The 26,268-nt window shown below is 56.8% G+C and overlaps 1 protein-coding gene across 4 annotated transcripts; it reads left to right on the top strand.

Annotated features, from left to right (window-relative positions):
* The first annotated feature begins 1,090 nt into the window (after nt 1–1,090).
* MDFI (MyoD family inhibitor) lies at nt 1,091–17,953 on the top strand. 4 transcript variants are annotated; one of them, XM_070360656.1, is made up of 5 exons: nt 1,091–1,316; nt 2,895–2,981; nt 10,232–10,357; nt 13,323–13,547; nt 17,157–17,953. In XM_070360656.1, the coding sequence occupies exons 2-5, from the start codon at nt 2,906–2,908 to the stop codon at nt 17,411–17,413; spliced, it is 684 nt and encodes a 227-aa protein (XP_070216757.1). In that variant the 5' UTR covers nt 1,091–1,316; nt 2,895–2,905; the 3' UTR covers nt 17,414–17,953. The 4 variants fall into 4 exon arrangements, with proteins under 4 accessions (XP_070216757.1, XP_005896507.1, XP_070216756.1 ...); XM_005896445.3 differs by having other exon boundaries at nt 10,172–10,357; nt 17,157–17,952; XM_070360655.1 differs by lacking the exon at nt 1,091–1,316 and adding an exon at nt 2,546–2,754 and having other exon boundaries at nt 17,157–17,952.
* The last annotated feature ends 8,315 nt before the right edge of the window (nt 17,954–26,268 follow it).

Raw genomic sequence — 26,268 nt, 5'->3', positions numbered from 1 at the left:
ACAATATTTTCCTGCAATATATCTAAAAATTGAAATCAATGCAAAAAATCTCTAGTGAACAAAATGCCAACATTTTAAATGAAGACAGGATCTAAACCTGAATTTTCATGATCCCATCTCACTCGTTTCACTTTAATCTCAGCCCTGGTTCCAATAAAACTTTATTTATAAAAATAGGCAGCTGGCTGGCAGGGCTGTAATTTGCTGATTTGCTTTTTAATATCGAATTACAATGTATTTTATATTGGCACCTTCCCAAATTTCGCACCCCAGCAGAGTCTCCCAGTTACCTCATCCTAGTCCTGATCCTGGATAGCACTGAAACTATTAAGGTCCACATGGAGGGTCCCAGTGTGCGTTCCTCCTGAAGCTCAGAGAGGTAAAGGGACTTCCTAGGAGACCAGGTAGATGGTGGAATTGAGGTCTGGAACTGGAGTCCCATGCCAAGGCCCACCACCTGGTCATCACCCCATACTGTGTTTTGTCCTGGAATGCTGATTTTAATTAGTGGGTGTTTTTGTTTTCCCAACTTTTTATTCAAGTATAATACTCATATTAAAAAAAAAAAGTACCTGCACTATAAATGTTCAGCTTGCTGAGTTTTCACACACTGAGCACACCTGTATAATCAGTATGTGGGATTAAATTTAAAGTCTGTTTTTACATTTCCAACAAACCAGACATATTACTTGGTGCTGGACCAGACAGAGTCAGGGGACTTCTGATCCCAAGCAGGTGATTTCAGACAGAGAGGCTGGGAGACTGGGCGGATCCAGAGTTTAGGGGCTGGGGATAGAGACTGAGAAGAGGGGTGTGTGTGTGTGGGGGGGGGTTGGTTAATGGTGCAGGGCTGGGGTCTGCGCTTAGGGAGGGGCCGCACGTGCAGGAGAGGAAAGAGACAGTGGAGGCTGCCCTGAAGACAATGTCCACCCCCTGCTTACGTCCTTCCACTTCCAATCTTGGAGGCGGATGAGGCCAAGCTCCAGGGCCCAGGTAAACCGGTAAGAATGCTGCAGTCGCCAAGCCCCGCGGGTGCGTCCCGGTGACTCAGCCATTGCCAGGAAAGGGGAATCTGCCCCGCTCCCCAGAACTTCCAGACAGCAGCCTGATCCGGGCTGGCTCCCGGGGCTCCAGGCCGGGCTCCGCAGCAGGCAGCCCGGCCCCGGGAGTGGGACCCCTTCCTCCCCACCGGGGGGGCCCCCACTTCCGGCCGGAGGCACCTGGGCTTATCGCGGGGACGCTGCCTCTTGGTGGCGAGACCCCTGAGGGCCACAGTGGTCCTGGCTGCGACGGCGCCACGAGGACCTTTGAGCATCGTAAGTAGCGACTGAGGTGGGGCTGGGGAACACCGAGAAGAGGCCCTGGGTCCCTAGCTCGGCCCCCGCGTCCCAGCCCCGGCTTCAAGCCCGAGCTTGGAAGGCGGAACTGGGAGAACTGGCCTGGCGCCGCCGCCGCCTCCCTAATTGCTCACCGGCCCTCGTGGTGGAGAGCCCAGACGCGGCTCCCAGGCGTCCTCGGTCTAGCGCGGCCAGACGCCGTCACCCCAGCGGGCGGCCCCACCTGATCGTCTCCGGGCCCGCCCACCCCTCACCCGGTGGGCCGCAGGCTCCACGCCTCCCCCTTCCTCGGGGATCGGGTGCCAAGCTAGGTTCCCTGAACTAACCCCCACCCCCACCCCCACCACGACTGTCTGGTCGCAGCTCCTTCATACCCCCCGCCCTGAGGAGGGATCCAGCTCAATTCCAGATGGGTAGCCCGGCTGCCCCTCCCCCAAACACCCCCCCGCAGGGGCTCACTCCCTCCTCTTTCCCAAGCACCCCGCAATTTGGAAGGCCTCGGATTCCAGTGTGGAGCCAAATGAAGGGCTGAACTCCAGAACCTCTCTTAGCCTCCAAAGCCGGGTTTCTGACCCAAATTCCCACGTGCGGCTGGTGGGGGTGGGGGAATCAGGGATGCTGAGGGCTGCTCTTGGGACACGGGAGGCTCGAATGTCACCAACCGGATTTCCCGAAGGGGGTAGCTTCTGGCGGGGTGGGCACCCGGTCTGTGCCACAGGTTAGGACCGCGGGCGGGGACCGATGGGGTGGGCGAAGCGTGCCTGAGAAACTCGATCACTCCCCACCTTTGGGACAACGAGATTTGGGGGCCACAAATATTCAGACAATTGGCACGAGGTAGTTGTGATCACCGTGGTTTTTCTCTCTCTCTCGTTCTCTTGCTTTTTCCAAAACTTTTGCAGAGTTTAGCAGGCGAAGGGGAACTCGAGGCCCCCTTTGCAAGCTTCCCGGGGAGTTGGGCCTGGGAGCGGGGCGGAGATTTGGGGAGACTGGGGCCCAGCTCAGAGAGCGCGGAGGAAACGCGCGGAGCCGGCTTCCTGTGGGGGCTCCGGCCGCGGCGCCCCGCGGACAGACGTGTCCGGCCCAGGCAGCGCCTAGCCGGGCGCGGGGGAAGGGACGTGGTGGTGGGGGACGCCTGGGAAGGCGAGGAGGGGGCGGGGAGAGGGTGGGCCGGAGAGGAGGGGAGGGAAGAGGAGAGGCGAGCCGGGGAGGAGCGAGGGGGCTGCAGGGAGAGGAGGCAGAAGCAAGGGGGCGAGAGGCGCGCGCTGGCGCCGAAATGCGAGAAAGGAGCGAGTGAGAGGGGAGGGGCGCGGAGAGGCCGAGTGGCCGCTGGGCTGGGGCGCCCGCGGCCGGTGCGCATGGCAGGCCCCGCGCGGTGATCCCCGCGAGGCGAGAGAGCGGCGCGCAGCTCACTAGAGTAAGTCAGTCCCGGACCGAGCAGGGAGGGGTGTGGGCGCGCGGCTACCGCCGGATCGCCCCCTGCCCCGGCCCCCTTTTCCCCGGCGCGCGCGCGCGCGGGGACCTCCCGCCCCACCCGCTGAGCCTTGTTTCTCGTAGGTCCCGGGCCGATGTCCCAGGTGAGTGGCCAGCACCCCCCTCACTGCGACGCGCCCCATGGAGCCCCCAGCGCAGCCCCGGGCCCAGGTAGGAACCAGGGATGCAAAACAAGACCGGACGGGAGCAGGGGTAGGCGGCTGGGGGAGGGCGGCTGGTAATTCTCCCCTCTCCTCTTTGAGAAGTGGGGAGACGGTTCGGGGGACCCTGAGTGGAGGTGGGGGCGAGAAATCTGGGTATCGGGGACCGGGTCCAAGGAGAGTGGAGGGCTGGGACGATGGGGGCAGGGCCTGAACGGAGGCAGCGGCCGCGCCAAGTTGGCTCCAACTCTCTCCACTCCCAACACCAGACACACACACACCGCAGTGTCTGTCTGTCCGTCTGGGATTTGTGTCCCAACCGTTTCTGCCCAGTGTGTAAATATTTATGGGGGCCTCAGGCGGAGGTGGGGGTGTCTGAGTCTTTCTCTCCTTCCCTTCCCCCATCCTAGCCGGAGCCTAGCGCTTCCCGAAAACTTTTGTCGACAGCAAGCGGCTGCAGGATCGGCCCCTCCCCTCCTTGCCATCTCCTCTCGTTCGCCTTCCTCCCCACCCGGGGCCTGGCCAGCCCCCGCCACTCCTACCCTGCTTGCACACACAGACACACACAGGCACACACACGCATACACACATACACAGAGTTTCTCCCCCGCCCCACCCCTCTCCTTCTCTCTCCCCGCTTCTCTATTTCAGGCACTCACCCCAACCAAGTGCCCACCACTCAAATGAACTGTCCCTTCCCCCAAATACAGGATCTGTAACCTTCCTGGAATTATTCCTGCAGGAGCCTACCCCCTCTCAGGGTTTGTGACTCCCTAAGGGGGCCTGGTAAGAAGGCAGGGGCCCTGGGGAGTCCTGGTGATGTGGCTCTCTGTCCACCTTCTCACCATACACATGTGCGCTGAGATTCCCAGTGGACAGCAGGGACAGGGAGAAGTCAGGAACATCTAGGGTTTGTTGGGGAAGGCGGAAGGGTGGCGGGCAGGAGCACAGGCACGGATGTCATGCCTTTAATCTCAGTTCTAGGTTAGTCTGATCATCTGCCTCCCTCTCACCCAGCCCCATTAGCCCTTTTGCCCCTCTTTGAGTCTCCAAATAATGGAGGTCTCATCCTGGACCTCTGACATGAACTTCCTGCATGGCCTTGGACAAGTTTCTTCCCTTCTATGGCCTCAGTCTGCACATCCACGCATAGGGACTGGTCTGCCCATTTGGAAAGACCCAAGTCTACCTGGTGTGGACGCTGGCCCTTTGGAGACCCAGGGTTGTGGAGGTGGGGGTGGTGTCTAAAGTGGTGGGAGGGCAAGTGGCAGACGGCTGGCCAGGGGCCCGCACATACATGAAACCAACGTGTCTGCTCTGCATCCCGCCAGCCCTCAGACTGCCCCGCTGAATGTGGGGGCCCTGGAGTGGGGACTTCTGGGGTATAAACTCCTTCAGGAACTGGGCTCCTGGAGCCTGGGAGGAGAGCGCGGGGCAGGGGCCTGGGAAGGTTCTTTCTCTCTCTTGCCCCTTCTCTCTTTCTCAGCCTCCTGATTCTCTGCCTCTCTCCCCGTCTCCCCTGCCTTCTTCCCTGGCTTATCCATCTTCTCTGTTCTCTCCTCCACTCCCTCCTTCCAAGACCCTCTCTCCTGTGTGACCCGTTCCCGCCCCAGCAGGGGGAGGAGAGGCTGAATGTGCTGGAGCCTGGAGCCGGGACAAGGGCCAGGGTGGGCCACTGGGAGGGCTAAGTCCTGGGCTGTAACTTGAGGCCCAGCCCCAGCAAGCCCCCTCCCCAGCCTGGGCAGGGCCAGACAATGTGGCTTTCATAACACGAGAAGGCCTGGCTCTGCCGCTTTGGGAGATTGAGCCTGCTGCCCAGGAAGCCCAAACCGCAGGAGACCCAGCCAAAACCCCACAGACGCCTGAATCCGAGACCAGAATCCCCCACGCCCCTTGCTGAGCACTGACAGAACAGCAAGGCCACGGCGCTACCCCAGGGGGCCCTGCCTCCGGCAGGACCACCAGGAACCAAGTCAGCCCCTCCCTCAGCCGCCCAGGATGCAAACGGGGAGCAAGGGGGCCCAGGGCAGCTCTGGTCGGGGGCTGGTGGCCAAGCCCCCACACCCTTGGCTCCCCCAGTGGCCTCCTCCTCCTCCAGCCCTGAGAGCCCCGGGAGCCTGGCTCCCTAACCCACAGCAAATTTCTGTCCAGCACTGGGGCGTCACATTCCTGCTCTTGGTTCTGAAGTGAATTTCCTGGGGAATTGGAGCTTTTAGACCTAAAATAAAACCAGCTGGACCCAGCCTAACTGGTCAGCTCAGGCCCTCTCCAGTCCTTGTCCTGGTGGCCTGGGCCTGTGTCCCATGGGTCGCAGTGTGTATCAAGCAAGCCCACGTTCTTACTGTAGTGGTGCCAGGCGCCAACCCCAATTCTCACCTGGTTCTCTCTTCTCCTCCCAACCTGGGGCATTCTAGACTCCAGAACTCAGTCCTCGCCATCAGACATTGGCTAAGTGCCACTGGGGGTGCAAAGATGACACTGACGTCGCCCCAGGCGAGAGCTGGGGAGGGCTGGTTGAGGACCCACGCTTCACTCCCAGTTACAGTTTACAGCAGGGAGCTCTGGGCGCTGAATGCTCAGGAAGTGGCCACTCCGAGGAGGGACTGTTGGCTCGAGGGTCAGGGTAGTCTTTCTGGAGGAAGAGGTGAACCTCCGGCTGGGTGGTGAAGGGTGATTGGATTTGGGGAGAGGGGAGGGGTAAGACCTTCTGATCCAGAGGGACAATAGAAGCCGGGATGGATTGGGCAGAAGGCCCAGTGGTGGCCTGGGACCACGGAGAGGTCAGTTGACCTGGAACACAGGATCCTGTCCATTGATTAGGTTGAAGGCATAGACTGAGGCCTTGAATACCAGGTCAAGGAGGGACTGGGATGAAGGTCTCCAGTCACTGCTCTCTGAGCAGATCAGATCCCGGCTGCCTCTTCAGAGATGGTTGGAGCTCCAGGGGAGAGGCTGGGCCCACTGTCCACAAAGACAGGGGAGCGGGCTTGGCTGGAGGAAGCAGGCATGGGAGCTCAAGGACGTGGGTCCTCTGGGCCCTTTCCAGGCGTGGGCTGAACCCATCCCACCTGGAAGAGGTCCCCCCAACCCCCTCTCGGTCCAGGAATGGCAAGCAAAGGGAGCACAGAGGGTCCGGCTGAAGCTTGAGGCTTTCCGTTTCCCTCTCGGGCTTATGGATTTAAACGTGACCTTTCCACCCTCTTCTGGGGCTGTCTTTCCAGAACTCAAGGCATTATCCTGTGCCAAGGATGAGAGTATATCGAGGCATAGGGGCCCTTGCCTTTCTGCATGTCTCCTTTGGAGACTCTTGAGAGAGGTGCAGGACTGGGGCTTCTGCTCAGAGATGCCCACCGCATGGCTGGCTACCAGTATACAATTATCTTATTTTTAATTTATTATTATTATTATTGTTTTGGCTGCATCTCAAGACATATCGGAGGTGCAGAGTCCTAACCACTGGAGTGAGTGAGTGATAGTCACTCAGTCGTGTCTGACTCTTTGCAACCCCATGGAGTACAGCCTGCCAGTCTCCTCGGTCCATGGAATTCTTCAGGCAAGAATACTGGAGTGGGTTGCCATTTCCTGGGAATTACCCCTGTGCACATTAGAAAAAAGTGGCTATTTGATCAGATGGGGCAGATGTACCTGTGGGTGAGCAGATGGCACCTCCAGGGAGGGCAGGACCCCAACCAGGGATTCTCACACCACCCCCACCCTGGGCAGGTGCCTTCATGCCTAGCAACTTAAGCTGCTTGTCCACCCAGTGGCCCTTGGCCTTTGCTGGCCTCCCCACCCTCCAGAAGTTTCTCCTTAGAGACGTTCTCCCCTCTGGGGCCGAGCAGAGGTCTCCTGGTCCCAAGAAGGAAAACTAGGGTCTTTTGGCTTCTTGATGGTTGACCCCGTGGGCCCCACCTCTTATCTGGGTTTGCTGCCCCGTGTGCTCACGGTGAGAGCTGTTTTTGGTCCAGCATCTTGGTGTCGCGGCCCCCGGTCCATGCGTCATCCACAGACAGGTTTCCCCGGCACTTCTTGCTCCTCAGCCTGCTCCCCATCTCTGTGCCGTCTGCAGTTTCCTCTTCTGCCCTCAGGGTTTCTCCTTCAGCGTCTGCTGGGTCCCCTCCGGTGCCCTCTGGCTCCAAGAGGTCTGTCTGTCTGTGTTTCCAGGTCAAGATAACTGGACTGGATTTACTTTCCTCCCTGGTTTCCTTCCAAGGTCTGATGCTCACCCCAGAATGGCAGGCTTCCTGCAGGAGGGGCCTCCTCAGAACCTCGTCTGGGCTCTCTGTAATTTCCTGTTCCCACCAGATTCAAGGTCACCAGCCCTGTAGGTGACTGTCAGGAGAGACTGCCCAGAGTGTGGCAGTCAACATGTCGGGGAGGAGGGCCGGGGTGGGGACCCGTCTCCTAATCCTGCTTTCTCAATTTCCTCCCTCCTAACCCTGGGGGCCCAAGAGAGCTGCAGGCTCGGCTCCTTCCCTTCCAAGAGCGACAGTGTCACCGCTGTGTGCCCTGGTGACCTCAGGAGAAAGCCTGGGACGTGACCACAAGGCCCGCCACGCAGTTACTCTATCTTCCCTCGTTCACACCGCAGCTGTTCACGCTGGGGTCTGCTGCTGGTCTCAGAATGTCCTTTCCCCTTTCTTTGCTGACTGATTGATTATTCAAGACCCGATATGGGCATTGCCTTCTCCAAGAAGCCTCCTAGACTTGCACACACACACATACACACACACACCACACCCCGGGGATGAGTGCCCGTCTTCTCTGCTTCCACAGTCCTTAGCTGCACCTGCTGTAACCCCTGCCCTTCAGTTTGTGAGACTGTCACCCACCCCCACCCCAACAGAGGGCTCCTGGGTCAGTGACCTGGTCTTTCTCACTGTGGTCCACCCAGTGCTTGACGTGTTGGGGGGGTGTGTCGTCGCTGTCACAGCAAACAGCACAGGAAGGAAGGAGGAAAGGAAGGAAGGGAGAGGAGAGAGGTCAGGCAGGGGACAGGCGGGGGAAGCGTATGGGAGTGGCCCCCTGCATGCCAGGTACCGCTGAGGGTTTCATTTACTCTTTGAAACCCTGAGGGACAAGCATGCTTGTCCCCTTTTCATGCAAGGCAACCTAAGTCCTAGTAACTCGCCCAAGCTGGTATCCGGTAAAAACCAGGGCTTGGGTCTTCCAGCTCCTGGCTCGGACCTCTATCATTACAGGCTTGGGAGGGTCAGCACTCCCACTTCCGGGCTCTGGCAGGACGCCTCTGGGGCCAGAGGCTGGAGCTGGGCAGCCCCCTCCCTTCCCGGGAACTAGAACTCAAGCTGTGAGCCTCCCTCTCAGCTTGGTCTTGGCCTCCAGCCTCCCCTCTGCTCCGCTATAGATCAGCCTCCACCACTAGGCGGGCAATCTGGCTCCCCCTTGGGGGTCATCTCTGCTCCCCTGCTCCCCCTAGGCCCAGTAGAAAAAACACTTGTCTTCCTATTAACCTATTAGCCAGGTGGTGAGAGGAGCTTAAGGAATGGATGGGGCTGGAGGTACCCACCCCCTGCCTCCCTGGGCACCAGGAGGGGTTCCCAGCACATAACTGCCACACTTCAGGGGTGGCTGAAGCCCCAGTGCTCCCTCCTCCCTGTCCCAGCTCCCAGCTCCAGGCAGGGCCAGTGGTTTCCCCAGACAGGTTGGAGCATGCCTGCTGCTCTCTGTGCAACCTCCATGGGGCCCCTGGAGCCCCCACCCCCTGGCCATGGGAGACCAGAGTCTTTGGAACAAGGATCGTCCAGGGGTCTCTGAGCCCCTGGATCGTCCCCTGCCCTCCAGATGCTCCCACCCCCTTGACCTGCGTGCCCAACCTGAATTGCTCCCTCTTATATCTCCCCGCCCCATCCTCCCCTGCCCTCATTTGCAGACAGCTCAGAGAAAGACCCCGTCCCTAAGGCCACCTGTGCTCTGTGGTCGGCTCCACTGCTGTCTCTAAGACTGGTCTTTGTCTCTGTCCCTGCGGGTGTGTGTGTCTCGTGATCTCTCCGTGGTGTGGACGGATGGGCGCCGACCTCTTACTGTCTGGATTTCATCACCCTTTCTCGTCATCTTTCTCTGTGGCTCCCTGTGTGGCTCTCCCCTCTCTGAGCCCTTCGGTCTCTGTTTCCATCTCCCCTGCTCCCATCATGGCTTGAGGAAAGGGGCACCCTCTAGGGGTGCCCCTGTCATTCCCACTGCACAACCTGGGGGTTGATGGGAGGCCCAGGCTGCACCCCGTCATTGCCCCACCTCGGCCCCTGGCCCCGTGACCCCAGGCCTCACTTTCTCCTGTCCACCCTCAGGCTTTCCCATGCCCGGTCACCTTTCTGCCTCCCGGTGCCACCTCCCAGCCCCCAGAACTTTCCTCCCCTGGGCCCAGCCGGCCCTGGTCCTGCTGCCTCAGGAACTGTGGGTTTGAAGGTGGCTCCAAGTCTGCCTTCCGCCCACCCTGGACAGAGGGACCGAGCCACTCACTGTAATTACATGTGGCTGCCGGCCGCCTCTTCCAGCCCTCTTGGGCCGTCTCCCTGTCTCTCTTCCTGCCTGGAGCCCCTCCGCCTCACCCCAGGCTTCTCAGACTCTTTCTCGTGCTATCGTCCTCTCTCTGCCCTGGTTTCTCACCGTTTCTCCATCTGTATATTGCTCCCTCTCCATCGCTTCTGCCTCTGCCCCCGTCTTTATCTTTCTCTCCATCACTGACTTTGTCTTAGTTGCTTGCCTGCCCTGGGCTGTCTGTCACTGGGCGTCTAAGTGCCCGGTCTCTCGAGTTCTGATGCACTGTCTCTCTTCGCTTCTGCCTTTCACATCCTTTTGATTCTTTCTCTCTGCACGTCGCTCTGGATGCCTGTTCCTATCTCCCCGTCACTGTCCATCTGTTCTCTCCTGCACTGTGTCTCTGCCTCCTTCCCCCACTTTCCTTTGTACTGTGCATCTCTGGCCCCCTCCCTGACCACACACACACACACACACACACACACACACTTCCACGTGCACACACCCTTGCTCGCTCATGGGCTGTGGTTTGAGACCTTTCTATTTTAGAGGCTGGCACCGTTACCAGATAGGGTAAGGGCTGGGTAACTGGTACAGAGACCAAGAATGAGGGCTCAGGGCACTCTGGGCCGTGGGGAGGGGACCAGGGCTGGGCCAGCTGGAGGGCACCAGAAGGATGTCCCTCAGTCGTCTGCTTTTTTCTAGCCCAGACCCCATCCCTCCTTCCTGGGCTGGAGGTAGTGACCGGATCCGCTCACCCCGCAGAGGCAGCGCTTGAGGAGGGCTCCCTGGAGGAAGCAGCAGCACCCCCCATGACCCAAGGCAATGACCCTGAGGCCCCCCAGACCCTGGACAGCACTGACCTCGATGTCCCCATAGAAGCTGTGACATGTGAGTCCTAGGGGTCCGGGGTTTGGGGTGGCAATACGTGGGGGTCACTCTAGGGAATCCAAAACAGATGGGCTTTGTGTGCCTACGGGAGCCTAGCCTGGGCCAGGACTTTGAGGTGTGGGCAATGGAAGGGTGTAAGACATTGTCATTGTCCTTGCTGTCTAGGAGGACATCCACATCATTTCTATCCACAAAATGATTTGGATAAAATTAGTTCAGAATGAGTGTGGACAGGCTGCAGGCAGCCTCATTCTGTGGTTCAGAACGAGAGCGCGTGCAGTCTGCGGAGGAGGGGCTGGGGCTCGGGGGCAGGAAACCGGAGCCCGAGGCAACCCAGCTTTCAGGGTGTCAAGAGCAAAATGGCAGGAGAGACACTTCTAGTTGCTCTGGGAGCAACTAGAAAGGAGCAAAACTCAGCTGTGTTCCTGGGTTTGGCTCCATGTCTCCGAGGAGGTCCTGGAAGGGGAGAATTTATCACCATCACCCTCAAAAGCAGGGGAAGGGGCTTCCAAAATCATTTTGTAATTGCCAATAAGATCAGCAAAATCTGTGGGACACATTGGTGCTTTTCAACTTTCTTTTTCTGTATGAGCTCTCAGACTCTCCAAATCAGCCTGTAGTGAGGCAGCCAGATAGCTCTTGACAAGCCCATTTTACAGATGAGGAAACTGAGGCTCCCTCACCCTGGACACAGACTGGGGAGCTCAGGTCTCCAGCCCCAGGGCTGTGTCCTGTGCCTGCCTGCCCTGCTGGCATGGCAGAGTCGTGGAGCCACTTTCAGGCAGGGCATTTGGGGTAAGCTGGACACCCTGGAAGTCGGGGTTACTAAATCCTACTAGCACACTGTCCTCGAGACACACCCACCAGCAGGACCCAGAGAAAGAGGTAAACGCCGTGGCCATGGAGGAGAGGGCCTGGAAGGGACAGACGCTCCTATGTCCATGGGCCCTGGGTGTTTGCTCTGTGACTCAGCCCCCACGGCCATGGCCACAGGCAAGCTCTGTGTCCGCCCAAATCTCCCGGGGCCCTCAGCTCACCACACGCCCCCGCCCTCTGGTCACTGTGCCTGTGTTTAGGCAGCAGGGCAGAGGGCACCAAAGCTGGCCAAGGACTCAGCACAGTCATCCCCCCACCCCGCCACCCCGGCCGTGGAGCCCAGAGGTCGGGGCAGGATGATTCAGGCCTGGCCACTTCCCATGGCCTTACCCCTGTTTACCCAGATGCAGGGACCAGCCGCTGCTCAGGGCCAAAGGTTCCCAGCGTGGCTCTGTCTCCCATCCTTGCCCTGACCCGCCCCACCCCCCCACCCCCAAGCTTGTCCTCAGCTCCTTTCTCTCAATCGCCATCTCCTTCCCACTCCACTGCCTAGCTGTGGAAGCTCTGGCAAGTTTTACCCTCTCTGGGCCTTGGTTTTTTCATCTATGAAATGGGCTAGTAACAGTAGTTCTGTTTGACGCTTAACGAAATTATTACACATAGGACTCTCAGCACTGTATCTGGTACCTCATCACAGCTCAAAACATGTTGGCTACTAATTTCAAGAGTAGTGACGGTTGTGGTAGTAGCAATTCATTCCTCAGCCCTTTGTCTCCCAACTTCTGCCCCACTCCACGCCCCTCTGCCCTTGGAGCCCCACCTTTTAGCCTCCAGGCTGATCCTACTTATGACCCTTATCTGTGTGACCTTGAACAAGTTTCTATACATCTCTGGGACTCAGTTTCCTCATCTGTAAAAGGATACCGCCCCATAGCAATAGAGAGAACAATTCGCACCCCAAGTGCTCCAAACAGTGCCAGCGTGCCGTGGGTGCCCGGCGAAGTGCTCCCACCATTACTAGAAGGCCCAGTACCCCCAGTCAGGCCCCCTTCTGTCCCCTCAGCCTCCAACACCCCCCACCACCCCCTGACATCTCCTGCCACAATCCAGACCCAGAGATTTGGCCTGGAGGGACCTGGGGATCCAGACCCCAGGGCCAGAGAGAAGGAAGCGCCCCAAATTTATACATTTACTGAGGGTCCTCAGGGCCAGAGGATCCCACCCAGGAGTCAGGGGCCCTGAGCAGAGGGGTCCTTGAACTCTTGTGACCCCTTCTCAGACTTCTGCCCTGACACACAGACACACACACACACGTGCATACACCTGCCTTCATCTCTTGGGGACAGAACCGTACCATCCAAGTGGGCAAACCTGAGTGAGGTGAGTCAAGGAACCAGGTGCTGGCATGTTCTCCAGGACCGTTTTCCCCGCACCCCACTAATAAGCTGGCTTGGTCCCTCAGTCTGGGATGGGGACCCAGGGTTCCTGGCTTCTGAGGTCTCCCTGCTGGCTTCCCTCTTCCCTCTCCTGCTCCCCACCTGGACCCCAAGGGCCGCTCAGCAAACTTTCTTCCAGCGGGGGCAGGGGAGCTGGGGGTGGAAGGAGCAGGAGGTGGGGGGGCTGCTGTGAGGAGCCCCCCTGGATTCCAGGGCCAGGCGTTCATCTCCAAACAGATGTTTCCAATGAATCACCCGGCACTCGAAGGGCAGAAGCAGCTGGGGGCTTGGCAGGGGCCGAGGTGATGGTTAACTACTTCCGTGCTGCCCCTCCTCCTCTCTCCACTACCACTGTCGCCAAAATCCCCAGACTCCAAGAGCAGGAGAGTGGATTTCACATGGGATAAGAAGGTGGGGTGCAGGCCCCTGCGCTTCTCCCCTTGCCTGCACCTCTGTCTATTCTCAAATGACCCCTGGCCTGGAAGTCAGGGGCCAGGCTCCACTTGGAGGCTATTCTGTGATGCGCCTCTGGGCAAGTCAGTTCTGCTCTCTGGGCCTCGGTTTCCTCATCTGCAAAAATGCAGATCAGCTAGGTAAACTGGGGTGTGTCTAGGAGCGAAGCCAGCAGGAGTTGAGCAGAGCCCTGGGAGATTGTCCCGGCCACCCCATCCCCCATCTTCTCCTCCATCGCCCTTTTCTCATGGTCTCTCTAGGCCAGCCCCAGGGGAACCCCTTGGACTGCACCCCACTAGTGGCGAATGGCTCTGGCCACCCCTCGGAGCTGGGCGGCGCCAGGCGGACGGGGAACGGTGCCCTGGGTGGCCCCAAGGCCCACCGGAAGTTGCAGACGCACCCATCTCTCGCTAGCCAGGGCAGCAAGAAGAGCAAGGGCAGCACCAAGTCCGCTGCCTCCCAGATTCCCCTCCAGGCGCAGGAAGGTAAGCACCCCACTCTGCGTCCCCCAGAGAGAAGCCTCCAGAAGTCTGATGCAGGGAGCGGCAGCAGCATCTTTACTAGGTTGCTTAGAAGTGCGGCACCCTATCCCCACGCCAGGCCCTCAAGGTCCAAACCTCTGGGTGGGGCCCAGGAGTCTAGATTTTAACAAGCTCTCCAGGGAATCTGATGCAAGACAGAGAACGTTGCAGAGGACACTTGGGTAAAGTGAGACACATCTGAGCTCTCAAGACCACCCCTTCTCGTCCCTCCTCTCTCAGAGTTGCTGTAACAGAGAATGGAACCATCTGGGCTGGTCCAACCAAAGCCACCCCATTTCTGGAAACAGAAATTTTCCTTGAGCTATGGACCATTTGCCTAGTGAGAGCACAATAGCAGAATAAAATGATGCACCATCAGATGCTTAACTGGGGGGAAGGTGGGGGGTGCAAAGTGCAGTGGGAGGTCAGAGCACCTGGATACACCCGCAGTTGTTCCTGCCGCACAGAGGTCCTCTGGGGGGCTGCCCTGGGCAATCAAGTCCCCCACCCCACAGGCATGAGTTCAGCAAGGTGACGGCTGCCTGTAACCCAGTGATGCTTGACCTTAACCCCAGAACTTTTAAGTAGTTTCTCTCCATGTTGGGAGACTGGCTGGTCCTCTGCAGACAGAATTCAGTGTACACCTGAATTCAGCATACGGAATTCAGTGTACACCTGAAATCAGTGTACAGAATTCAGTGTACACCTGAAATCAGTGTACAGAATTCAGTGTACACCTGAAATCAGTGTACAGAATTCAGTGTACACCTTTGCACATGACATGTTCATAACTTTCACCCTTCCCCCCAGAGCAGATTATGCCCAAGAACCTTATTTATGAAGGGGATATTCGTACATTTAAAGCGAACAGGAAGGCATTCCTTCGTGGTCCAGTGGCTAAGACTCCACGCTCCCAATGCAAGGGGCCTGGGTTTGATTCCTGGTCGGGGAATACCACAAAGAAGATTCAGCACAGCCAAATAAATAAATATGTTTTAAAATGAAACAAAGTTAACAGAGCATGACCTGTGAGCCAGGCACTGTGCTGTGTGCAGGGTACCCAGGAGATGGTTTCATAAAGCTTTCATGAGAGGCACAAACAGGTCATCTCACCCTGCGATACGATAAATGAGGAGTGATAAAGTGAACACAGGGATGCCCACACCAGCCCCGAAAACGGGAGGGGAGTCTGGGAAGGCTCTGGAGGTGTCCGAGCAAGCCTTAAAGGACCAGTAGGAGGATCCGGCCAGGGTGCGTTAGCACGGAGGTGAGAACTGGCTCATGCGGCTAGTTGATGAAGTTCCAGGGGAGGAATGGTGAGAGGTGAGACTCCTAGTGGGGCTTTCAGGTGGTGCTAGTGGTAAAGAACCCACCTGCCAACTCAAAAGACCTAAGGGATATGGGTTCGAACCCTGGGTAGGGAGAAGCCCCTGGAGGATGGCATGGCAATCCACTCCAGTATTCTTGCCTAGAGAATGCCACGGACAGAGGAGCCTGGCAGGCTACAGTTTATAAGGTCGCAAAAGATTCCCTGTACACAGGACCTGGGTGTGGGCATCAGAGCTTCCGTGGCAGTGTGAGACTCCCACTGGACCAGCAGCCTGTACCAGGGGCCCGCCTGGTCAGGGGAACCGGACACAGCCTATGGCCTGGCCCCTGGGAGGAGTGCCAGCCAAGCACCCTGGCCACACGCTGAGCAGTTCAGAGCCTGGGCTGCTGAGCCAGCGCCGCCACGTTGGGCTGGATGCCCAAGGGCGGGAGCCCACGTTCATTCCCTCCCTTATATTTATTTACTCAGCACCCGCAGTGTGCCAGTGTTGGGCGCCCTCCCTTTTGATGCTGGTACTCTAGTAGGTGGCAGAGCTGTGGAAGCCATGGAAGGTGATGAGTTCTAGGCAGGGAGGCAGAGCAGGCCTGCGGGAGGGGACGGGGGTGCGGGGGTCAGGTGGGCAGCTTGCGGTATTGAAGAGGATTCTGGAGGAAGGCTTCACCGAGGGGAGACATTTGAAGAAGGAGAGATAGAGTGAGCGGAGCAGGTTTCTGGGGCCAGAGCGCTGAGAGAACAAGGGGGCCGTGCCTGCAGGATGGGGAGCAGCCAGTGTGGCCACGGTGGAGTGATGGGAGAGGGGCCTCGGGGGTCACTGAGCACCCTGGGCTTTTCCTCCCAGGGAAGTGGAACCTGCTAGAGGGTCCTGAGGGCGGGAAGGATGGAATCCAACAGAAGTCTTTCAAGGGTCCTCTGGCCTCCGTGTGAATGCAGGGGTGGCCAGAGGCGGGGAGTGAGTAAGGATGCTGTCACTGGGCAAGAGCTGAGCAGGGTGGTAGGATTCCTCATAGATTATTTATTTATTTCACTTTTGTCTGTGCTGGGTTTTCACTGCTGTGCTCGGTCTTTCTCTAGTTGTAGAGAGCGGGGTCTGCTCTCTAGTCACAATTTGCAGGCTTCTCATTGCTTCTCTTGTTGCGAAGCAGGGCTCTAAGGCACGTGGGCTCGGCAGCTGCAATTCCCAGGCTCCAGGGCACAAGCTCAGTAGTTGTGGTCCATGGGCTTAGTTGCTCCACAGTATGTGGGATCTTTCTGGACCAAGGATCCAACCAGTATCCCCTGCATTGGCAGGTGAATTCTTGACCACTGGACCACCAGGGAAGTCCCTGGATTGGTTTTGAAGAGACTTCTCAGAGCCTCCGTTTCTTCATCTGTATTGAGGGGTTGACACAGCCCCACCTCAAGGAGTTGTTACAAGTTTCACTTCAGTTCAGTTCAGTCACTCAGTCGTGTCTGATTCTTTGTGACCCCATGAATTGCAGCACGCCAGGCCTCCCTGCCCATCACCAACTCCTGGAGTTCACTCAGACACGCGTCCATCGAGTCAGTGATGCCATCCAGCCATCTCATCCTCTGTCGTCCCCTTCTCCTCCTGCCCCCAACCTCATCCTCTGTCGTCTCCTTCTCCTCCTGCCCCCAGTCCCTCCCAGCATCAGAGTCTTTTCCAATGAGTCAACTCTTCGCATGAGGTGGCCAAAGTATTGGAGTTTCAGCTTTAGCATCATTCCTTCCAAAGAAATCCCAGGGCTGATCTCCTTCAGAATGGACTGGTTGGATCTCCTTGCAGTCCAAGGGACTCTCAAGAGTCTTCTCCAACACCACAGTTCAAAAGCATCAATTCTTCGGCGCTCAGCTTTCTTCCAACTCTCACATCCATACATGACCACCGGAAAAACCATAGCCTTGACTAGACGGACCTTTGTTGGCAAAGTAATGTCTCTGCTTTTCAATATTCTATCTAGGTTGGTCATAACTTTCCTTGAGTTTAATTCCTGCACAACACTTAGAACAGGGTCTGGAACATACCCATCCTGGGTATGTTCATGAAATAGATAAACGACCGAGGGAGTCGGTCCCTCGGAAGCAGGGACTCGGGATCTAGGCTGCTGGGTTTCAGACCCTCACTCCCTGTGACTTCCCTGTGCCTTGGGGTCACCTGGAAGGTGGGTCCCCATTTCCCGGTACCCAGGGAGGGTTGCACGAACGTCATTCCTCACCGAGTGAGCCCCCGGCCCTCTCGCCCTCAGACTGCTGTGTCCACTGCATCTTGTCCTGCCTGTTCTGCGAGTTCCTGACGCTGTGCAACCTGGTCCTGGACTGCGCCACGTGCGGCTCCTGCAGCTCCGAGGACTCATGCCTCTGCTGCTGCTGCTGCGGCTCCGGCGAGTGTGCCGACTGTGACCTGCCCTGCGACCTGGACTGCGGCATCCTGGACGCCTGCTGCGAGTCGGCCGACTGCCTGGAGATCTGCATGGAGTGCTGCGGCCTCTGCTTCTCCTCCTGACCCCTGCACGCTCTGGAGGCCGCCCCGTGTCCCTGGCTGTCACCCCAGGCTGCGCTGCCCCCTCCCCCTGGGCCCTTCCCATCCGCCCTGCACCCTCCTGGAACCCCAGCCCGGTGAGAGGGGGAGCCGGTCCTCCTTCCCGGTTTCCCAGGACCTAGTGGGGGGCGACGGGACGGGGGACGGCTCCTGGATCAGCTGCCAGGGCTGCCGAACACTGTGAAAGTTGGGGGAGGGACAGGGGCATGGGGGAGGCTGGGGCGGGGCTGTGCACTCCTCTACCTCTCACTGCCCCTGTGCCTGCCTCCCCTGCCCCCATCCCAGGCTTCGAGAACAGCAAAATGTGAAAAGAAACACATCCCACCCGACCTCAGCCAAACCCCTCCCCCGTCCCCTCCTGGGGTCTTGGTGGGGGGACCTGACCCATACAGTGACCCCGGAGGGCAGGGCTGGCCTTGGGCCCAGGGTGGGGTAGGAGGGGGGAACGGTATAGAAAAGACTGGAAGGGGAGAGGGAGGGAATGGAGGGTGGGTCCGTTCTGTTTGTTGCTGTAAATAAAGATGTATGTCCATCTCAGATTTCCTCAGGACTCATGAGTAACAGCCTCGGACCAGGACTCTCAAAAGCAAACACTCCCACAGCCCTCCCCCGACCCTCCCAAATGAATAGGGCTTTCCTGGCTTCTGGGCCCCCCGCCCTTGTTTCATGCCTACCCCTGAGGGAAGGAAGGAAGAGGGGTACCCACTCCCCACCTTTATTTCTCTCTTCTGGCCAAAGGGATGGAGAAGCCCAGACAGGGAAGAGTTAACCCTTGGCATAGAATTAATTAACAGCAGATGTGTTCAGGTTTTGATTAATTAATCTCCTGCTGACTCCAGTTTCTCGAAACCATGATGGCTTGAAGGCATAGGGTGACGCCTGTGTCAGTGGCTGAGCCGTGCCTGGGGAGGGGGCAACCAGTGCGGCTCTGGAACACGTTTGTGGCCTGAGTGGGTTTCACGTGGCCCAGCTGCAGTTGACCCCCTGATTGCCAGGGGTCTGAGATTGAAGAAAGCTGTCAGGACTAGTGGGAGCCTCAGAGGCCACGTTCCAGGGCCCTTGGTGCGGGTTAGGGGTTGGGAGTTGGAGGGGGAAGACCTGAGCACTGAGGCTGAGCGTAGGGAGGGCTGCCTGGACCAAGCCCTCTTCCACCCGGTCCTGGACCTGGGGGGAACCAGGACGGGTTCAGGGTGAGTGAGAGGACGTCTCGTGGTTGGCCTTGGATTGTCCTGAGAAGACGTGGCCGAAGAAGCCCTTGAAAGATGGAGACCTCCTGGGAAACTGGCGGGCTCTGCTTCCAGGAACGAAGGGTGGAGAGGCCCCGGTGGATTCTGGAGGAAAGGAGGGAGCTCAGGAAAAGGGCCAGATGAAATCTGAACTCTCTGAAGGAATGCCACGCTAGGAGCAGCCCACGGCCTTGGGCGTGGGCTGCAATGTCAGCAAAAGGAGGTGACAGGAGGTAGTGAGGAGGACAGCCCCCAGCACCATACCTCCCCCCCACCCCGCCCTGCAAACTCATACACGTGTACTCAGAACACACATGTACTCAGACCTCACTGTACCAGCACCAACATTTTCTGACTTCTGGGAGCACGTAGGAAACTCAGAACACAGAGAGGAACTGACCTCCCCAGGATCCCATCAGCAAGGTCAAAGTCGAGAGAGAAGCCCCATCTTCTTGGCCCCCCTCAACGTTCATTTATCTGCTCACTTGTCTCAGGTTTTGGGTTTTGTGTTTTGTTGTTTTTTTTTGCTTAGTTATTGTATGCTTGAAGTACAAGCGTTTTGAGTCTAATCTGTGCATACACAAGCTTTTACCTGGATCGTTTTCCTTTTTATTTACAAAAATGTCAGCATCCCCCTCACACTGCACTGTTTTTATCACTTGACCATTTTGCCTTGGGGGCTCTTCCTTATCAGCACATTGAAGAGGAGCCTGGAGCTTCCCCAGGGATAAGCCACCATGATCCAGGTGCCCAGCTCCGCTGAATCCCATCCATTCATTTCCCTGTTATAAACAAGTTACATGAGCATGTCCTTTTGAACAAATGAGCTGTTTCTGTAGAATAGTCTTGAAGGTGGGATCGATGGGCCTCAGGGCATGTGTTTGTGACTTAGCTGACCTCAATGTAGGGAGTGCCCGTCCACTTCTCTCACTGCTGCCTCCCTGTCCCCAGGAGGATGGACGATGGTGGGAGGGCTCCTCTTTGGTCCCCACTCAACCCAGTTTCTTACCAGGGCTGGGGTTCAAGGAACTTGAGGGTGGCTGGGAGAGCCGGGGTTGGGGGTGCTCCTGACCAACTCAAGGTCTGGTCCAGGTGGGCAGGAAGGCCCCCTCCCTGGCCCTCTCCCCTCCACGGGGGCTGAGGCAGGAAGAGGCACCTCTGTAGTCCAAATAGCGATTTCCTGCTACAGGATAGTGGCTGAAATCCGAGAGGCTGAGCTGGGTGGGAGCAAGACAGGGGCGAAATTTAGCCAGCCTCCCCCAGCGTGCATACACACACACACACACTCTCTCTCTCTCTCTCCCCCTCCCTCTCCTTACAGCCACATACTCACGTGCCTTCTACAAAGTCACACACATACCACTCACACACACATACACACACTCTCCTTCTAGCCACATATTTACACACATTCCACAAAGTCACACACATTCCACACACACAGACACACAGACACACACCAGATATATATACACATGCGGTCACACACCGCACGTTGCAGAGCCTGCAACACCGCCAGCCCTGTTCATCCTGACCTCTGTGTCTGCTGCCCTCTGCCCATGCCCCCATCCCAGGCCTGCCCTGCCTTCCCCACCTCCGCATCCTTGCCCAGGCAGTCTCAACTTTGCTGGGAGGTAGATGGCGACTTAGCAGCAGCAGCAGTAGCAGATGGCATTCAATGGCATTGGAGGTGATGGAATTCCAGTGGAGTTATTTCAAATCCTAAAAGATGATGCTGTGAAAGTGCTGCACTCAATATGCCAGCAAATTTGGAAAACTCAGCAGTGGCCACAGGACTGGAAAAGGTCGGTTTTCATTCCAATCCCAAAGAAAAGCAATGCCAAAGAATGGTCAAACTATCGCACAATTGCACTCATCTCACACGCTAGTAAATTAATGCTCAAAATTCTCCAAGCCAGACTTCAACAGTGGTTCACGTGAACCGTGAACTTCCAGATGTTCAAGCTGGTTTCAGAAAAAGCAGAGGAACCAGAGATCAAATTGCCAGTATCTGTTGGATCATCAAAAAAGCAGCAGAGTTCCAGAAAAACATCTACTTCTGCTTTATTGACTAAGCCAAAGCCTTTGATTGTGTGGATTACAACAAACTGGAAAATCCTTAAAAAGATGGAAAGAACAGACCACCTGACCTGAGAAATCTGTACACAGGTCAAGAAGCAACACTTAGAACTGGATATGGAACAACAGACTGGTTCTAACTTGGGAAAGGAGTATGTTAAGGCTGTATATTGTCACCCTGCTTATTTAACTTATATGCAGAGTACATCATGAGAAGCATTTCATGTACATCAGAGTACATCATGAGGAGCATTGTACTAGATGAAACACGAGCTAGAATCAAGATTGCCAGGAGAAATATCAATAACCTCAGATATGCAGATGACACCACCCTTATGGCAGAAAGTGAAGAACTAAAGAGCCTCTTGATGAAAGTGAAAGAGGAGAGTTAAAAAGTTGGCTTAAAACTCAACATTCAGAAAACTAAGATCATGGCATCTGGTCCCATCACTTCATAGGAAATAGATGGGGAAACAATGGAAACAGTGAGAAACTTCATTTTTGGGGGCTCCAAAATCACTGCAGATGGTGACTGCGCCATGAAATTAAGAGATGCTTACTCCTTGGAAGAAAAGCTATGACCAACTTAGACAGCATATTAAAAACCAGAGACATTACTTTGCCAACAAAGGTCTATCTAGTCAAAGCTATGGTTTTTCCAGTGGTCATGTATGGATGTGAAAGTTGGACTTAAAGAAAGCTGAGCGCCGAAGAATTGATGCTTTTGAACTGTGGTGTTGGAGAAGACTCTTGAGAGTCTCTTGGACTGCAGGGAGATCCAACCAGTCCATCCTAAAGGAAATCAGCCCTGAGTATTCATTGAAAGGACTGATGCTGAAGCTGAAGCTCCAGTACTTTGGCCACCTGATGTGAAGAACTGATTCATTGCAAAAGATCCTGCTGCAGGGAAAGATTGAGGGCAGGAGGAGAAGTGGGTGACAGAGGATGAGATGGTAGGATGGCATCACCGACTCAATGGACATGAGTTTGAATAAGCTCCGGGAGTTGCTGATGGACAGGGAAGCCTGGCGTACTGCAGTCCACAGGGTCACAAAGAGTCAGACATGAATGAGTGACTGAACAGAAATGACATTTATCTTAGAGGCCACCCACCCACCCAGCTCTGCCCACACATCCTTCCAGAGCAAGCCCTGGTTCTAGACCCTTCCCATCCACACCGTGGCCCTTCTCTGTTGGCTCCCAGTCACTGCTCTCTGACCAAATGATCTCAGCCAGGTTCTGCTGTGGGCCCCGGGAAGAGGCCCTGCCACTCTTTGGACCTCAGTTTCCTTGTGCGCACGATGGAACAGTGATGAGGCTCTGGAAATCTAATGACAGTCCCAGTGTCCGGGGAAGGGGCCTGCCTCTCTGGTTTTCTTTCACCCGTGGAGCAGGACATCAGCCCCCCATTTGCCCAGGAGACTTCTTGAGGGGCACCCTCCTGCCCTGGATTGTCTAATCCAAGACAAGCATGATCACATTTGTGTGAGGACAAGGTGGTCAGGCCAGGTTGAGTTGTCCCTGGCCAGTACTTCCCATGACCTCCGGTGATCCCGTGTGTTTGCCCTGTAACCAAGCAAGAAGCTGAGCCAGGGGCTGGCTTGTGCGGGGAGAGGTGCTCAGCCAGACCCCGTCTGCTTCCAGAGCATCCACCAGCTTCTCCCACTTCTTTGGCACATTTAATTGGCATTTCCTGTACTTGAACTCAGAGCTGGGCCAACTTGACTTCAGGCCTTGAACCCCTCATGGCTCCAGAGCAAGGAGGGGACACCTTTAAGCAGCATCAGTGATGCTAAATTGCCTGTAGTCATGCCCTGGGGACTTCTCCAGTTCCCTGGGAAGATGGGGTCGTCTGGGGGGCAAAGGGGTAATCCCTGAGGCTCAGGAGGATTGCTTCAGACACTCCCCATTGCTGAGCAGCAGGAAAGAGGAGAGGATTTTCAGGTGGCGTAGTGGCAAAGAACCCGCCTGCCAATGCAGGAGACACAAGAGACGCGGGTTCGATCCCCGGATCGGAAAACCCACTGGAGTAGGAAATGGCAATCCACTCCAGTATTCTTGCCTGGGAAACTCCATGGACAGAGGAGCCTGGCGGGCTACTGTCTATAGGGTCTATAGGGTCTATAGGGTCACAGAGAGCTGGACATGACTGAGTACACACATACTCTCAGGACTGGCCGGCATATGCAGGGAGGGGTGGGAGCCTCAGGGCACAGGCAGGGGCAGCAGAGGAAACAGAGGTCACAGATCTGGCTGTCGCATCCATGTTTATGCTCCTTCCTACAGTCCAGCTTTCCTAGGACGCTAGGAAGACAGTCATGGAATGGAACCTGTGGCCAGAGGCCCCCTGCTGCCCGGCCATCCCCACCCCTCCCACCTCCTCCAGAGAAAAGCCCCCTCCCAGCCTTCCTTGCCCTGCACCTGGTTTTCCTACCTTTCCAGACCCTGCAGTGGCCTCTGCCCCATGGTTCCTGCCATCTCTGGGTCTCTGGGTGACAGTCTGGCTCCCTCAGGAGGCAGACAGGTAGCAGGGCTCAGAGGTGGGAAAGAGAGGTGTGTTTATGTTCTGTGTCTCTCAGGCCTTTCTCGGGGGGCCCAGGGAAGGCGATAAGCCCACCACGTCAGGGGACAGAGGGCCCCAAAGAGCCAGGCCTCTGATGGGTTACCTGGCTGCCCCTCCAGGACCAGGTGAGCACATCTCCCAAAGAAATGGGAGTGCTATGACTGCAAAAGGGGGAGACAGGCTGGCAGATTAAAACAACGAAAGTCACTGTAGGTGGGTCTAGAGGAAGCACCTGGGTGGGGGACGCCGGGCTGGAAACCTTGAGCTGCACAGGGCATCTGGCTGCAGAAGGAAAGCCAAGGACAAAGGCCTTCAGGGAATTCCTTGGCGGTCCAGTGGTTAGGACTCCAAGCTTTCACTGTCGGGAGAGTCCAAGTTCGATCCCGGGTCTGAGGACTAAGATACAAGGCTTGACCAAAAAAAAACAAGAAAAAGGACAAAAGCCTTCAAATATCTGAAGCCTGGGAGGAGAGAGAGGCTGTCTCAGGCTCCAGCAGCAGAGGTAAGACCCAGAGGCAGATGCCTGCCCTGGGCAGGAGAGAGAGCCGCCCCGCAGGCTGCATTGCAGTGGCGGTATGGGGGAGAGGGGTCCTCCCTGTTCCCAGGACTGCCCTGGGGGAGGGGTTGTTGAGGGGTCCTCATAGAAGGAAGGACAGATGGAGGAGGGTGGTTACAGGTGGCCCCCACAATTCCTGCTAAATCACACTGGCTCAGCAGCCAGCGACTATCTGATAGGAGCGAAGCAGAGAGTGAAGCTAGACAAACCAGAGATGGAGTAAGATGCTGAAAAGGAGGGGAAGAGACAGCAAGGCAGAGGGAAAGTGCAGACAAAGCGTCCCCAAGGCCCTGGAGACAGAGGCAGGCAGGCTGCAGGCACGTCCCTCAGCTGCGCCCAAGGTCGCCCGCCAGGGCTGTGGGTGCAACGGTGCCCCTCCCGGGTCCCGGGTCCCTCCCACGCCCGGAGCCACCACACCGTCCGGCAGCGGCATTAATTAGGGGCCTAGCTAATGGCTCGGAAGATTGGCCCGTTCCAGGGATGCTGCTGAATAGAGACCTCGGTGAGATTTATTCCTAATTATCTCATTTGTCTCCCCCCATTACTCTTTATGGCTGGGATTTATGGGGCCATTAATGGGGCCTGGCCAGGCCAGGACGAGTGTGAGCCTTGAGATGCTTCATAATAATAACAATAACAACGCTCACCCTGGGCAGATTGATAGGTTCTTGCCGTCCCGGCCCCCTGTCCTTGGGACCCCAGCTACCTGCTGCCCCATGTGTCCTCTTGCTTCTGGGACCCCTGGTGCTCAGCTCCAGGTCCTCAGCCACCTGTGGAGTTCAAGCCCTCCTCCGCCCCACTCCACCCCAAGCCTGTCTTTTAGCTCTTCTCTGGTGCCACTGACCAGGAGCTTCAAGCCAGTAGCTGGAGTGTCCAGTCCAACGGCAACGCCTCCAGCTCAAGGCCTGTGTCAGTAATCAATGAGCTCGGTTGCAAGCAGCAGAAAAGCCAGCGAAAGATGGCTTCATCTGTAAGGACATGCCCTGTCTCCTTAACAGAGGTGAAGAGGTCAGTCATCCCGAGTTGATCTGGAGACTCGGAGGTGCTCTTAAGGAGCCTGGCTCCCATCCTTTGGCTCTGTTATCCTCAGCGTGCAGTCCAGGGCTCCCCTCCTCATCACAACGTGGCTACTGCAGCCCCAGGCAGCAAGCTCACACAGTATCCACACAGAACAAAAAGAAGCAGAGAGCGGGAGAGACACCTTCTCCCCGGAAACCTTTCAGGAGAGGGGCGAAAGCATTTCCAGAAACTTGCGACAGGCTTACTTACATCTTTGTCCAGATTGGGTTACAAGTGGTCTAAGGTTGACTTCTCCAGAAAGAAGCCCTAGACAAAGCTTCGAGCGCAAGTAGGTTTGTTCAGGAGGGGATTCAGGAACCATCAGGAGAAGAGGAGTGAGACTGGGAGGGGAAGCAGCCAATAAAGGGTGTGTTATCAAGTCGGTTACCACCGCATGTCGCTGGTGCTCAATCCTGCCTCTGAGGGAGCTGAAGTATTTATACACCAAACCCACCAACACTGGTTGAAGGCTGTTCCCAAAAGAGCATCAGTTTTCTGGAGCTTACTGCCTGCTTGGGCTGCTGGAGGAAACCCTCGGGAAAAGGGGTGGAGATGCTAAGAGGCAGGGTTAGCCAGAGAGCCCTTCACTGGTAAAGGCTGAGGGGACAGGCAGTCCCATCACCGTCAGTGGGCGTGCAGGGACTGGTGAACGGGCCCACCTGGTCAGTGGGTGTGCAGGGACCGGCGGACGGGCTCACCTGGTCCACTGCTGGGCAAGGAGAAGGGACCCGCTGCTGGGGAGGCCACCACAGGGTCTGCCGCAGCCTTCCCCCTACTCTCCAGGGGTGCAACTCTGTCACCAGGGGCTGATCACAGGCGCAGAGCAATTTCTACATCAGCCCAAAGGAACGTGAGGACAATTCACAGAGAGAGAAGGCGAGTTTCAGGCCGAGTGCTGTTGGCGTCACCCCAGTCTCCTCTACCTGCTTAGCTCGGGAGGAGAGCAAGAGATGGCCTTCCAACTCTTCCTGTGGCTACAGGCTATTACTTCTCCTCCATCCCCCCTCCTGGGTGTCACTGCCCCTGTCTTCCCACCACCACCCACTCTTGAGATGGAGAAGTCCAGCTTTTTCCATCCAGGCGCCAGCTCCCCACACCCCCCATTTTGCTGTAGGTAGAGACTGCCTACTTCACGTTTCAGAACCTAGAGCCCTTGTGCACCACCACTGGGAGTATAAATCAGCGCCTCTGCTTTGGCAAAATGGCCATCTGTCAACCATTGTTGTTTTGTTGCTAAGTCATGTCTGACTCTTTTGTGATCTCATGGACTGTAGCCTGCCAGGCTCCTCTGTCCATGGGATTTCCCAGACAAGAATACTGGAGTAGACTGCCAATT

This window comes from Bos mutus, chromosome 23 (assembly GCF_027580195.1).
Source record: "Bos mutus isolate GX-2022 chromosome 23, NWIPB_WYAK_1.1, whole genome shotgun sequence".
Taxonomy (NCBI): Eukaryota; Metazoa; Chordata; class Mammalia; order Artiodactyla; family Bovidae; genus Bos; species Bos mutus.
The sequence above is the reverse complement of the archived record's forward strand: the minus strand, read 5'-3'. Positions and strand labels throughout refer to the sequence as shown.

Coding starts and splice junctions, on each gene's coding strand:
- MDFI (XM_005896445.3), top strand. CDS start 2,906: ATGTCCCAGGTGAGTGGCCAGCACCCCCCTCACTGCGACGCGCCCCAT. Junction 10,358..13,322: donor CCCCATAGAAGCTGTGACAT/GTGAGTCCTAGG, acceptor TGGTCTCTCTAG/GCCAGCCCCAGGGGAACCCC. Junction 13,548..17,156: donor TCCCCTCCAGGCGCAGGAAG/GTAAGCACCCCA, acceptor TCTCGCCCTCAG/ACTGCTGTGTCCACTGCATC.